The 12917-nt window shown below is 38.0% G+C and overlaps 1 protein-coding gene across 1 annotated transcript; it reads right to left on the bottom strand.

The window, feature by feature from the left end:
• Window positions 1–5968: 5968 nt before the first annotated feature.
• Window positions 5969–12484, bottom strand: NUP42 (nucleoporin 42). The gene is made up of 7 exons (XM_063303758.1): window positions 12240–12484; window positions 10281–10476; window positions 9703–9794; window positions 8288–8364; window positions 8091–8177; window positions 6876–6957; window positions 5969–6742 (listed from the first exon to the last, which is right to left on the bottom strand). Exons 1-7 carry the CDS (start codon window positions 12361–12363, stop codon window positions 6198–6200), a joined length of 1203 nt encoding a protein of 400 aa, XP_063159828.1. The 5' UTR covers window positions 12364–12484; the 3' UTR covers window positions 5969–6197.
• Window positions 12485–12917: the final 433 nt, after the last annotated feature.

Raw genomic sequence — 12917 nt, 5'->3', positions numbered from 1 at the left:
GCTGGGGTAATTCTGAGAGTCCAACATATCACGGGGCTATTAGATTGAAGAAGGACTGGCAGCACAAAGTAAAGACTGCCAATGAGGGAACTGTATCTTCTCTAATGTTCTATTTTCTTAGAAAAACTGGGTTCGTAAAGAAAGGGAGCCCAATGTTCAGACACGGTTACTGCAATAAAAAAATAGCTCTTAAAGAAATAAACTTCTGTTCACACTTACAAAGGTTTTCCCTTTCCCTTTTGTGGAAGAGGCAGTCTGTTTATTGAAGGAACCAGCTCATGTTGTCAGGAAGCATAATTTTAGCTTAACTAACATGTTTTATAGAATTACAGGGCGTTGCTAAAAGAATTCAGTTTTCAAAGCTTTGAAAGTGAAAATAAAAACGCTTACCACTCCCTCTCCCTCTTAAAAAACCATGGTTTGATGCTTTTTCAGTATGAAGGTTGGCTTTATTTGTATTTGTGTTGTCTACTTGGGGCAAATGGCAAAAGCTACTGTATTTCCTACTGTTTGAGGAAATGCTGTCAGCAGACACCAGCTGAACAAGTTGTTTACTGCAATTCTGTGGAAGTTTCAGTATCTGTGGATAAGCTACAGTAGGCTTTATATTCTATATGTCTTGCCTTTAAAAAGTATTTTTAAAAGGAAGATCTGCTTTTCTATATTATCTGTTTTAGATCACTCAGCTTTTGAGAAGAACAAACCATCCTCTACTCAGCTGGATGCCGTACCATTTAATCATTATATGGTAGTGGTGACGGTGATTTCACCATTATCATAATATTCATCTTATTATGGATCCATTAAAAGTTTTAGAACTAGCTTGTTGAGACCTATATGACACATTATTTATAGTATAACCTATCTTCTTCTGGATAGAGAAGGGGAAGATTCAGTCTCATCCCTGTGGGCCTCTAAGCATCAAGATGCTCTGTGAATTGTTTTTAAATGACATATCTTCATGGTTGCCCTTGTCTCAGCCCCAGCTTAGAGCAGAGGCAGCTTAAAATCATAATAAGCTGTTCCAGTTTTAAAGTCATGTTTGCCCTCTTTTCCTGACACAGTTTTTGCTGTGAAAGTCATCTATACACTTCCTGGTCAAAGTTTAAGGTTTGTCCAGCTCATATTGGTCACTTCAGACAACCAGAGGCATGGCCACTCCTCTGTAATTGGAGGCACACTCCATCCCCTCTAGTCACTGGTCACTACTGTCCACAGCATTTCGGCCTGGGCTGCAGGAAAATGCCTGGCTTTCACATAGCATCTGCCCACATAATGCCTGATCAGTGCTTTGGGAACATCTGGCTTTACATGTGAAGCATAGAAAGTCACATTAAATAGGAAGGAAAGTCAGATTCAGGTGGGTCTATGTTGCTGCTTCTGTATGAAATGAGTACCTTTCAGGTTTTTCACTGTTTCTTCCAACAAGGTGTTTTGTGTAACCATTTTTTTGTTTTTTTATTACTGTGGTGGGGGAGCACACTGCAAGGATGGTTCCTGATTATGACCCATTTAACAAAGCATCTTTGTATGTATTTAATGAAAAGCAAAAGGTTGATTTTAGCTGACTGAAGAACTTTAATTAAAGCAGTATGTTGCAATTTGGACCTCTGAAATCAAAAGTAAATAGTTTCTTTTGGAAGACTATTCATAGGATAGCAGCTTTACCCAATAAACATAACTGTAAAATGCTGTTAGTACTCTGTTAGTTGGCTACTTATGTATTACAATGGAGAATTTAACCAAATTGTTTGCTCCTTTACATTCCTTCCCTCACCCTCCATTTATATTCTGTGCCTATGTAGTCTCTACACAACTGATCACAACACCATCCATGGAGTGTGTTTAGTGGAAATAGAGTGTTTTGGGTGTTTGTGTCCTCTCATTGAGGGCAAGGGCTTTTGGGGGACTATACATTCAAAATTTATAGTGTACTCAATGTCAGGGAAACAATTTATTCTGTGTTTTTCATTACTGTGGAGAAAAATCCAATTTTTAAAGAGATAACTTTATTAAATCACCACCCTATAGGTACAGTATTCTAAGTTAAGATAATTAAGATGAGTTTTCAATATGCCAAATTGCTCTTACACTACAGGGTCTTTTTCTCATTTGACTTTTTTGAAACCACAATTTCCTGTAGGGTATTGGCAAAGAGACAAAAGTGAAAAAAAAGTGTGTCTGGACCATTGGGATTCTACTGTGTAGTGAGATGTAATCTAATTACCTTGAACATATGACAGAGCACATGCTGGGACTATGTTTCATGTGATCTAGAAGAACAATTCATAAGAGGCTTTATAGAGATGTGGCTAGGTTGCTGACAGGAAAACACTGAACAGTACTAAACAATAAAAATGCATACACACACTGTTGCAACATCTTGCTAGCAATTTTAAAGACGTGATTAAAGTGATTAACTTTATAGAGCAGCTTCCCCAACTTCTTGTCTTCTAGTTGGGCTAGATAGCAAGCCCTCTGAGCCCACTCTCCCAGGTAGCATATTGGAAATTGTAGCTTAACAAATCTCTTTGAGAAAGTTACTGTAGAATAATAAATCATCCCACAGAGTGACAGCTTGTGTATCTGAAATACAGTATTGTAATACATACTGCAGGATTAGTATAGAACATGCTGGAAAGTGGATTGTCAAGACATTTCTGTCAGTTTGGAAGGGGTAACTGGGTTGGTGTCAAAGGTTGGTATCATCAGGTACCTTCCAAAGCCTACCTGTTGGCAGCCTCAAAAACTTGACCCTACTTTGCCTATATCTTGCTCACACTGTTCAGCTGTCAGTTCTGGTCAAGGGAGCAGTAAATCAAGGAAGGGGAAAAAGGAAAAGAACTTCTAGCCATCTCTTTTCCTCTAGCTGTTTGCCAAACTGGATTCAAAGGAGGAAAAATCAATGGAGTCACAATTGGGAAATACCCAGTGATACAGTTATTTATCCACCACTCAACCCACTATAGCACACTACAGCTGTCTCTCTCTTCAGACATGACATGCTGCTTTAGAACACACACACACACAGAGCATGGGACTACAATTCCCAGCTATCTTGAAGAGCACCAGTCTAAAGAAGGCTATTCTAAAAAAATGCATCCTTCCTTTCCATATAATCTTTAAGGAACTTCTTCCTTGAAGGTATGTTTACTGAAAAGCTTTGGAAATCCCCAGGAGCCAATATTGTAATTAATTAAGCTCCTCTTTATCCATTACAGCTTTACTTAGTTGCTGCTTGCTCTTCAACTGAAAGCACAGAGCAATTAATCTGAATAGCAATAATCCCTTTCAATGTTGAGGTCCAAAATGTTTCAGGGAATGCTTTACTGTGAACAGAGGAGCCTAATTGCCCCACTCCCTTCACTCATAAAGTGATTGTCAATAAAAGCAATTAGGTTGCTTTACAGAATGCATTCTCTTTGCATTCCCAATGTGTGCAATGCATCTCTCTAGTGCTCTGTAACTCTTTTAGCTTTGAGTAAGTATCAGCTGAGTCTTTTTATTATGCTACAAGAATTCTGCTTCCCCATCAGGTAATTAAATAGTAAAACACTAATAGCCCCTCCCCAAGAAGAAGAAACCCAGCACCATTCTAAGGATCTCGTTATGAGAGCCAATTTGGTCTAGTGGTGAAGGTGCTGGGTTAGAAACTAGGAGCCTGTGAGTTCTAGTCCCACCTTAGGCATGAAAGCTGGTTGGGTGACTTTGTGCCAGTCACTCTCTCTCAGCCCAACTCACCTTACAGGGTTGTTGTTGTGAGGAAAATAGGAGGAGGAAGGAGTATTAGGTACATTCGCCACCTTGAGTTATTTATAAAAATAATAAAGGCAGAATAGAAAGTAAATAAAAATAAATTATTCAATTTATGGACCATGACTGCAAATCTTTTGCAAAGGTATCTGAAAGCAAGCTGCACTGTTAAGCAAAAGCAAAATGAGTAACTACAGCTTCATGAAAGATCTGCAGCCAGGTGGTAGAAATGATATTTTCTGAATGGCTAGTTTGAAGTAGGCATTCCACCATGGTCTCCTCTTCCTCAACCTATGACTTCCTTCAAGCTAATCTGTCAGATACAAACTCAAGAGCTTTATTGGCACCTCAAAGAGAGGTAAGTGTTCATGAATTACTAAAATGCTCTACTAAATGCTTCTGTTCCCAATCTGGGGGAAAAAAATATCTCAGAATTGCAGTCTGTTTGTCATCTCCTCCATTACAGTGTGGGATACATCTCCTCAGCTCCATTTGGTTTTGTGGGTAACGAACTATTGAAAGTTAGATATGAATCTTTTGCTATTCACGTTTTCATTTTAAAGAATTTTCCTCCAGTAGAAAAGTATTTTGTATCTTTTATTTTCCATTTTAATCAATACCAATTTCACTAACACTAGTCACTAGTTACTTTGTCACTACTAGTTGCATCACAAAAATATAGTGATCTATAGCTGCAGACCAAGTTTCTTTCACAATACTGCTCTGAACAATGACATTCAAACCACAGTATTCTCAATTTATATATACTGTACATTATGTTGTACTTATATTGCACCATTTTGCTAGGAGCTGTAGATGGCATCCCTTAATTTTAATCCCGTAAGAACAACACAGTAAGGTAAATTGGGTTGAGCAAGACTGGCCATGAGTTAGCCAGTGAGCTCCAAGGTTGGAAATTTGCCTGCATTTTCCTGATCAAAGTCAACACCTTAGCCACTATTCCATAGTGGCCACAGTGGCAACATTAAATACACCATATTCCATAATTTCAAAGGAATCACATGGAAACAGAAAAGATATGAAAGCTTATAATCTCTTTTCAGCTTTTGCCCTTTTTCTTGCAGATCAAGGCATTCTATTTGCCACTGCACAGTGTTCAGTTTCAAAGGGAGCAGCTCCTTGGATATTAAGGGGAAAAGCAACTCAATAGCTTTGCACCTTCCCTTCACAGGAAACTCTGGTATTTTAGTATGCAACTGGACGAATGCAAATAACATGAAGGACACCAAGGTAGGGTTGACAGAAATAGTTTTATTTTTCCTCTTTTGCATGCTGCATTACCCTCTGCAAGTTTGTTATTTATACTCATATGGCTACATCATGCGGAACAGTTATAAGCCTGACTAATATTCTATCATCTTGGTAGCAGTTTTACACAGAAGTTTGTGTGTGCTCTGCCTATCCTGCAGCATGAGTTAATCAGATGTTTCTACTTTTGCTCATAATGAAGTACTTTTTCATATTCCAAGTAATATATTTAATCTCAGCTATGGTTAATGAAAGCAAGCCTTCCCCAACTTGGCACTCTCTAGTGAACCATGAATGGATTCAGATATCCACACAAAGTCATAATGTAGTTTGATTCTAGCTTACTACATTGTGCAAATCCAATCAATTATGGTTTATTCATAAAGCACAGTTCAATCGAAGGTAAATATGATGTGTGAATCAACTCTGTAGACCTCATACTTTCCAGTGGGAATTAGAGGAGATGTGATAAGAATTATGGGAGTTGAAGTCTACACACCTTAAAGTTGCTGAGGTTGAGAAACACTGGTCTAAAGTACCCCAATTTGGGAAAGGCTAAGCTATAGTCTGAAGTTTGCAACAGCCAGTTTGTGCTTGGCCAACACTGCATGCTGAAAGTACTCAAATGCAAAAGCTTCCCAAATGGTTCCTGCAGCTGGAAAAAGAAGGCAAGTGTAAGCCTTCTGTAAGCCTTAATGCTTTAATCTTTAATACTGAATTGCTGTTTAGGAATAATACCCGAACCAGCTCATAAGATCTGGCAGAATCAGAAAAACAAGTCAACAGCCTAGCATCACTTCTCATTGGCAGATGGCTCAGTGAGATTCATAAGCAGACATGAGGGCAAAGTTGCTTTTGAGGGATATGGAACATATTTTAGATTAATAGCAAAAATATTCCTCAAGGTTAGCAGTCAACACTTTCAGAGGATTAAACAAGTCATAACTATTATTTTGAACATTTATTTAAATCTTGTCTTTTGCTGTGGAACATTTACAACTTAAAAATTTCCATTTAGGGTCAATAAATCAAGAATATTCATTTGTAGAAATGAATTAAACAATTCTGGAGCAATGTTGGTGACCCATAAGGAAAATGAAACTTAGTCCAAGGATTTAGTCCAAGTACATCTGTTAACACACTTAGAAAAAGAAGTAGAGCAACTGTGGAATGTATTACATACTAAGAAGTTCCACAGGCGGTGGCTTTAAAGGAATTTTTCCTAAGGTAAATTTTTTAGCTTCAAACTGGTTCAGTTCTTCTGCAGATAGCTCTGTCTTTGGGGTAAATAATACTTCTGAAGTACTGCTGGTTGGGATTACTGGGGATATCATTACACCATTACTTGCAAGAGAATTTGCTGATTCTCCAAAGGGCATATTTGCAGAATCAAAATCCGGAGGAGCAACTGCTTTTCCAAACACTGTAGCAGATGTGATGTCTGGTGAAGAATTTGCAGAAAAAGGTTTTCCAAATCCAGAAAATCCAGGTGTTCCAATTCCATCTGAAGTTGTAGCCATTTTAAATGAAAAGGAATCTCCTAATGAAACTGGCGGATTACTAAAGCCAACTGTATGGGGAGCAGCCGAAGAAAATATGGCACCTTGGACATTAGTAAGTCTGCCAAATATAGGTGTGCTTCTAGGTGAGACAGTGGCATGTTCAGAAGGAGATTTGAAAGAAAAAGCTTGAACATTATTCTGTTTATCCACAGGAAAGTCTGCAATTATAGCATATAGAAAAAGTTGTAAGAACATTTGCAATATTAAGAAAAAAAACTGCAGTAAATGGGGAACTAGGACTATCAAAATGAAGCATGCAATAAAATGGATCAGTCAAAATGAATCCCTTACTTGATGTTCGAGAAGATGTCTGCTGTCCTCCAAACCCAAATGGCGGCGATTGGTGACTAGCCAAATTCTTCAATTCAGTTATCTTAAAAACAAAAGTTCTACGTCTCACATAGTGTTTTATGGCTTCAGACTCAGTATTTTCAAATACATGTGCATGCTAAAATGAAATATTTTTTATTATCTAATTTTTTTCTACTTATGTTGTTGTAAATATTATTTCACATTTATGTTGCTTCAGCAGCAAGCTGCATTTTTTTTCCTGGGCTCTATTCCAGAGAAACTTCAAGTTTCTGTTAAATAAGGGCATGGTGTCTCCAATTTGGCAATCACCATCTTTTAAGACCAAGAAGGAAGTCTGGATTCTTTTATAAATTTGCTGGAGGGGAGACAGGAGGAAAAGAAAGAAAAGCCCTTTTTCTCAGAAACCTAGGCAAGGAAGCTGAATATGACTTCATTCTGAGAGAGGCATCTACCTGCCAGCTAAAGGCTGTAGGTAACACTTCACATTTGAGAAACGAAGTCTACTCCAATTTCTAAACTTCTGGAGCAACATTTATATGGAGGGAACATGATGTTCAAGTCTTCATCTATTAACTTGGTAAACCTTTTAACTACAGGAGGTCTATCTTATCTGATTTCTCCTTCATGACAGACAGATCATGCCAGGCTCAACATGAAAACTCAAGCATTTATCTGCCATGGATACAATCTGTACAGATTAGCAGCAGATAAACACTTGATAGGCTCCATAGGGAATCCTGATTATTTTCTTTATTTATTACATTTCTATGCCACTGGTTATTTTTCTATACAACCTCCAAATGTCCCCAAATAAAACAAATGCTGAAACCATCACCTAAAATTTTGTCTACAGAAATTCATTTTAAATGTGTTTATAAAGGCTGCTAACTATGTTAAACCCCTTTATCTCAACAACAGCAGTTACAGAATAAACCCAATCCCTCCCTCACTGAGGCGAACCAGTAGCAACTACAGGTGGACTGTCTTCCCTCCATTAGTTCTTCAACTGCCATCACCACTCTACAACAGACTGACACAAACACACGTATATTATTAAGGTATTATTAATTCCCTTAATATCCAAAATTATTAATGCTTTGAAAATTATTAGGAATGAAAAATGCAATATGACAGAGTATTTTTTTAAAAAATAAATACAACAAAGAACACTTTTGATTTCCCAGTTATTCTCACCAGTGCAGTTTTAGTAGAGGCAGTTAGATTCTTCAGTTCAAGCAATCTACTTCTCCACTGAGTAACTAATTGCTGGACTGAATTGATCTGAAAAGAGGAAGCAAGACAATTCATTACTGCTTCACATTTCAATACTTTCTGAAAAAAAGAATTACTCCAAACCACAGCCTTCTATACTAAACAATATAGACACTTACATAATTCTGTATGTTGTTGTTTGCTCTACAATTGTAATATTCAAGGCGCAACTCTTCTGGTAGAAAGTCATGGAAACCTGTAAGAATAACAACAAAGACCTGAAAGGGAAATACTTATTTTATCCCCACAACGTAAGCCTAGTAAATATACATACAGATACCAGTTTGTAGTTAAGAAAGACTCATTGGCAATATAATTCATTAGGCAAATAAGAAAAAATATTTGTCTCTTAAGCCTCAGCAAAACCTGAGTCAAAAAATTTGCCCCATCTTCCAATGACTACCCCATATCACCAGCTACACTTCCTGCTGTCCTCTGAAGTTAATTCTTTTCTCTTAAAAGTGTGTAGGCCCTGGTCAATCAATTGCACACTCTAGATCTAATTGAGATGCCTACCTAAGATCTGAGTATCACATATATGCATGTCTCCTAAATCTGTCCTCATCTGTCTGCCTATATACTACTAAAATTGTCTGTTTGATTATTTGTAACCTTTAATTGGGCGAAACGGTGCATCACAAGCCAACAATTTTTGAACCAAGGTACCTCAAATGGGCTAACTTACAGAATGTGTCCAAACTTTGGGACCAATGACTCCCATGGAATAGAAAGTTGACAAATGTTATAAAACATTTTATGACATAATATGTCATAAAACATTTCCTGTGATCAATTCCTGATGTTTGACTGTGCTATACAGTTCAACATTGGTTACTTTCAAGGCAGATACACCTCTCCCTTAATTTTCAAGAACTTTTCCAGAACATTAGAAGCTCTGCCATTGTTGAAGGCACTGAGGAATCTGGTAAGGAAATATCTCTGAAATGATGACCCAACGGGTCACAGGTTGTCTAGTATTAGAATAAAGTGCCTTGTCCAAATTATTCTGGCCTATAGTGACAGATCTCTATATTTACCAGGCAATAGTAATTTAAAGGAAAATAAGTGATTGAGCTTATATGCTTTCAGTGTGAGCATGAGTCTGGCCACACAGTGAAGGGGTGTGTGTGCACATGTGAGAGGGACAGATAAATACTGTCCAGACACAGAGATATTTGTAGAGGAGAATCAGGAGATGGGAGAAGGGTGTAAATGCATTCACCCACCAGATTTAAAATATTCTCCATTGCAAACAGCACTCTTTGGCCCAGATCATATTATGGAGGGAAAATGGGCTTGCTAATTCTCTGTTACTCATATGCAATGTATAATCAACCCTCATAGCTACAATTATAGCCCTACCTTAGGTTTAATATAAAAATCACTACAGTTAAGTTTCAAAAGGACACTGAAAAATGACTTAAACTGCATAAAGCATTTAAGTGTAAATAGCCCACTTGATCCATACTTCCTTAGTTACACAGAGATATGCAACATCTCATCCAATGAGACCTGACAATAGAATAATTTGTACCTGAAATAGGTTTTTCTTTCATTGGTGAATAGGTGGAAAACATCCATTGTCCTGAAGATTCCCAAATCTCCATGTCTTTCATTATTATTTCACTGAACAAATGATAATGGAAAGTTGTAACCCACACTAAACTAATGTGAAATCAAAGCCAAGCTAATGTTAAGGTTTCACTGTTTTTAAACATGGAGACAAATCAAAGACTTGCTGAGCATAATAAGAAGCATAGTTAATTTTAGGAAAGGCTTAACTACAATCCTTTTTTCTTTCCCAAATGCAAGGAATAGGACCTGATCTAAAATTGGTCAGCCAGGCAGAGTGTGTAAGCTGCAATGGAAGTGCTACTCTGCTATCAAGAAACCCTACCAGTGGGATAGTACCTTTGCCCCGTGGGCCTCCAGGTATACTTACCAATGGTCTACAGGCCAATTTGCATATCCTGTATGCAATTATAATATTCAGTTCAATGGATTATATAAACATCCATGGCAAAGGATTGCAGACATAGAGTTTAGGACTGTTGTTTTTAACTGCACATTTAAATCTAATAGTAATTAAAGAAATAGAAAAATGCCACTTACAGAAGCTTTTCTTCTTCATTTTTAATATCATTATTCACATTTTCACTTGAATCTAATGCAGCAAACCTATTCTGAGAAAAATTCAAGAATCTGGGATCTTTGTTGCTTTGCCGGTTAGAAGATTTTGAAAAACTGGATGTCTGTACACTACTGGAATGCTGGCGCTGTCCACTCCATGCACCTCTTCTGCTAGAGCCTTTGAATGAAAGAGAACAAAATGCATCAAATGTGTATCTTCTTTGGAGCAAAAATAATTTAACCTATACCACAGAATTAAATAACAGAGTTAGGCTTGAGAAAGACTACTTGACAGGATACAAACCCAAAACTTACAGAAAATGCATTCTAACATAGACTGGTTCTCTAGAAGCAGTCCTAAGCCTTGTTAGTTGTGACCAGGTCTCAATGAAATTACGAAGGTTTGCTTCTAATAAACATGTATACAATCATTCTGTACTATTTTCTTAAATGTTAGCTGTCACTGACTGAAATAATTCATAAGATAATGCTCTAAAACAGCTGTACTATTCATCCGAAAAGAAAGGAAACATTATTCAATAATAAAGCATCCCTGACATGTACAATGAAGGATAACAGGCAATATGATCAAACAGGAGACAGCAGAAAGGAAAGAATTAAAACTCAGCAGTAGAAACATGCTTTGCATGGCCCCTGTTTCAAGTCTTGGATCTATGGTTAAATGGTTAAGATAGCAAGTTATGGGGGAAACCTTCAAAATAAGCTGGATGAAAGGAGCTACATTTCTAAGATTTAGACTGTCAGTACTACAATTCTTCTTCTTCTTCAGTCTCTAAGTCTGCAGTCCTATGCACATCTGGAATTCAGTGGAACCTAAAACATATAATCTGTTTTAACTCACGATGGTGGTTTAATGCCACAATTGTGTATGTGCAAAATGTGCTTTCCTCCTAAAAGAAAATAGTAAAACCAGAAAACCAAACATTATACATTATATGAAACCATTACAAACTTTTGCACTCTCTTGTGTCATAGCTAATTACTCTATATTGTAAATTAAGATAATTCCATGTATTTCTATCCCTCCAAAGCAGTTCAAAACTGTGATAATCTTTATTCCTGTGATCATCTTTATCCCTGCTGACTTTGAAAGCCTGAGAATTTGCAGAGATCACAATGAGCCAGTGTTCCAAGCACCTGACCAACAGAATTGTGTATAAACTGGCATTTACACTAAATGGAAACAAAACAAACAGCTAGCCTTTCAGTTCAGTTGTGTGCATTCTCTGTGTGGGTATTTTTAACAGCCCATCAAAGTCTGATAGTAAAAGATAGCATCTCAGCATTTTTGGGATCAGGTGCTTTTCTCAACAGTTGTAACCATGGTTACACATTGCGGCAGCTGAAGTGGGAGAGACCTTCCAAATGAACAACACCCCAGGAGGGGTGGGTGGGTTGCAGTTAATGCAGATCCCACTGAAATAAACAGAACATTAATTTGTCTATTTCATGAGTAGGGTAACAACTTCACACACAATGACTGAAAAACAGCTATTCCAGAATCAGACTACTTTCTGCACTGCCTATTAACATTGCTTTTGTAATGAACCTTGTTTTAATCTTTGTATTAACTGGATTTCAACACTGTTTTTTGAAGTCTGTTTTGATTCTCTTAACTGCTATTGGATTCTCTGGCAAGGAGAGCAGTACTGAAATAAAATCAGGCATCCTAATAAAAAGTAGGGCCAAGTCTGGTTTCAACCTATTATTGTAAAAGAGGCTAGGGATCAAGGGAAAAATGCAAGCAAACCAATAGGAAGCAACACTCGTCTGAATGCCTCTCGCAGCCCAGAAGGCAGGGGTGGATCCTTCTCTGATAGGTTTGTCCATGTTGCAGCAACGTTCCCCACGGGAGGAAAGCCTGGAAACCGCAAGCGGCGACCGTTAACGGCTAACGGAGCACGCGAGTCCCCTCCGCACCTGAGTTCTGACCAAAGGCCTGGGTGGACTTTCCACCGCGCGGATGCTCGTGCCAGCATCTGTCACCGTAACGGCAGTTGCCCTGTAGGAAGTAAGAGCAGACCGAACCAGACTTCCGAGCCATGAGAGGGAACGCCTCACCGCCAATCCCAAGAGTTTCCCCTCTTAGCTCCCACTACCGTAACTGCTCCGTACATGGTTTTCTCTAGAGCTACGCAGAGCATATTTTACGATCTCGGGCGTGTCTTCGCAAGCGGTGATTAGGGCGCCTGTTGATGACGTAAAGACAAGGCTCTCCTGGCGGAAGTAAGTAGAAGGGCCTTGGCAGATTGCCCGCCTGCATTCTAAAAATGTTTTCTTAATTGACTTTAGGATCCTGGTTACTACCAGTAAACAAAAAAACACGCACCCAAATATATAGTGGTAAGAATTTAGTGAGCTTTTAAAGGCTGTATTCAGCAAATATAGTATAATAGGAAGTCTCCGTATTGTGCTGCTAAGGCGAATTCCCATTTTTATTTATTTTGTATTTTGAAATTAGCGGGGTTTGGAAAATGGGGAAGGAAAACCTACCTGTTTACATAGCATGCTCAGTCAAACTAGTAAAACGTATTTTAGTGTAATGTGTTGTGCAAGCCCAGCAACCAAACACATACTGGCTGGATATAAAACTTAAGA

The sequence above is a fragment of the Candoia aspera genome, chromosome 4 (genome assembly GCF_035149785.1).
Source record: "Candoia aspera isolate rCanAsp1 chromosome 4, rCanAsp1.hap2, whole genome shotgun sequence".
In the NCBI taxonomy this organism is placed as follows: domain Eukaryota; kingdom Metazoa; phylum Chordata; class Lepidosauria; order Squamata; family Boidae; genus Candoia; species Candoia aspera.
The sequence above is the reverse complement of the archived record's forward strand: the minus strand, read 5'-3'. Positions and strand labels throughout refer to the sequence as shown.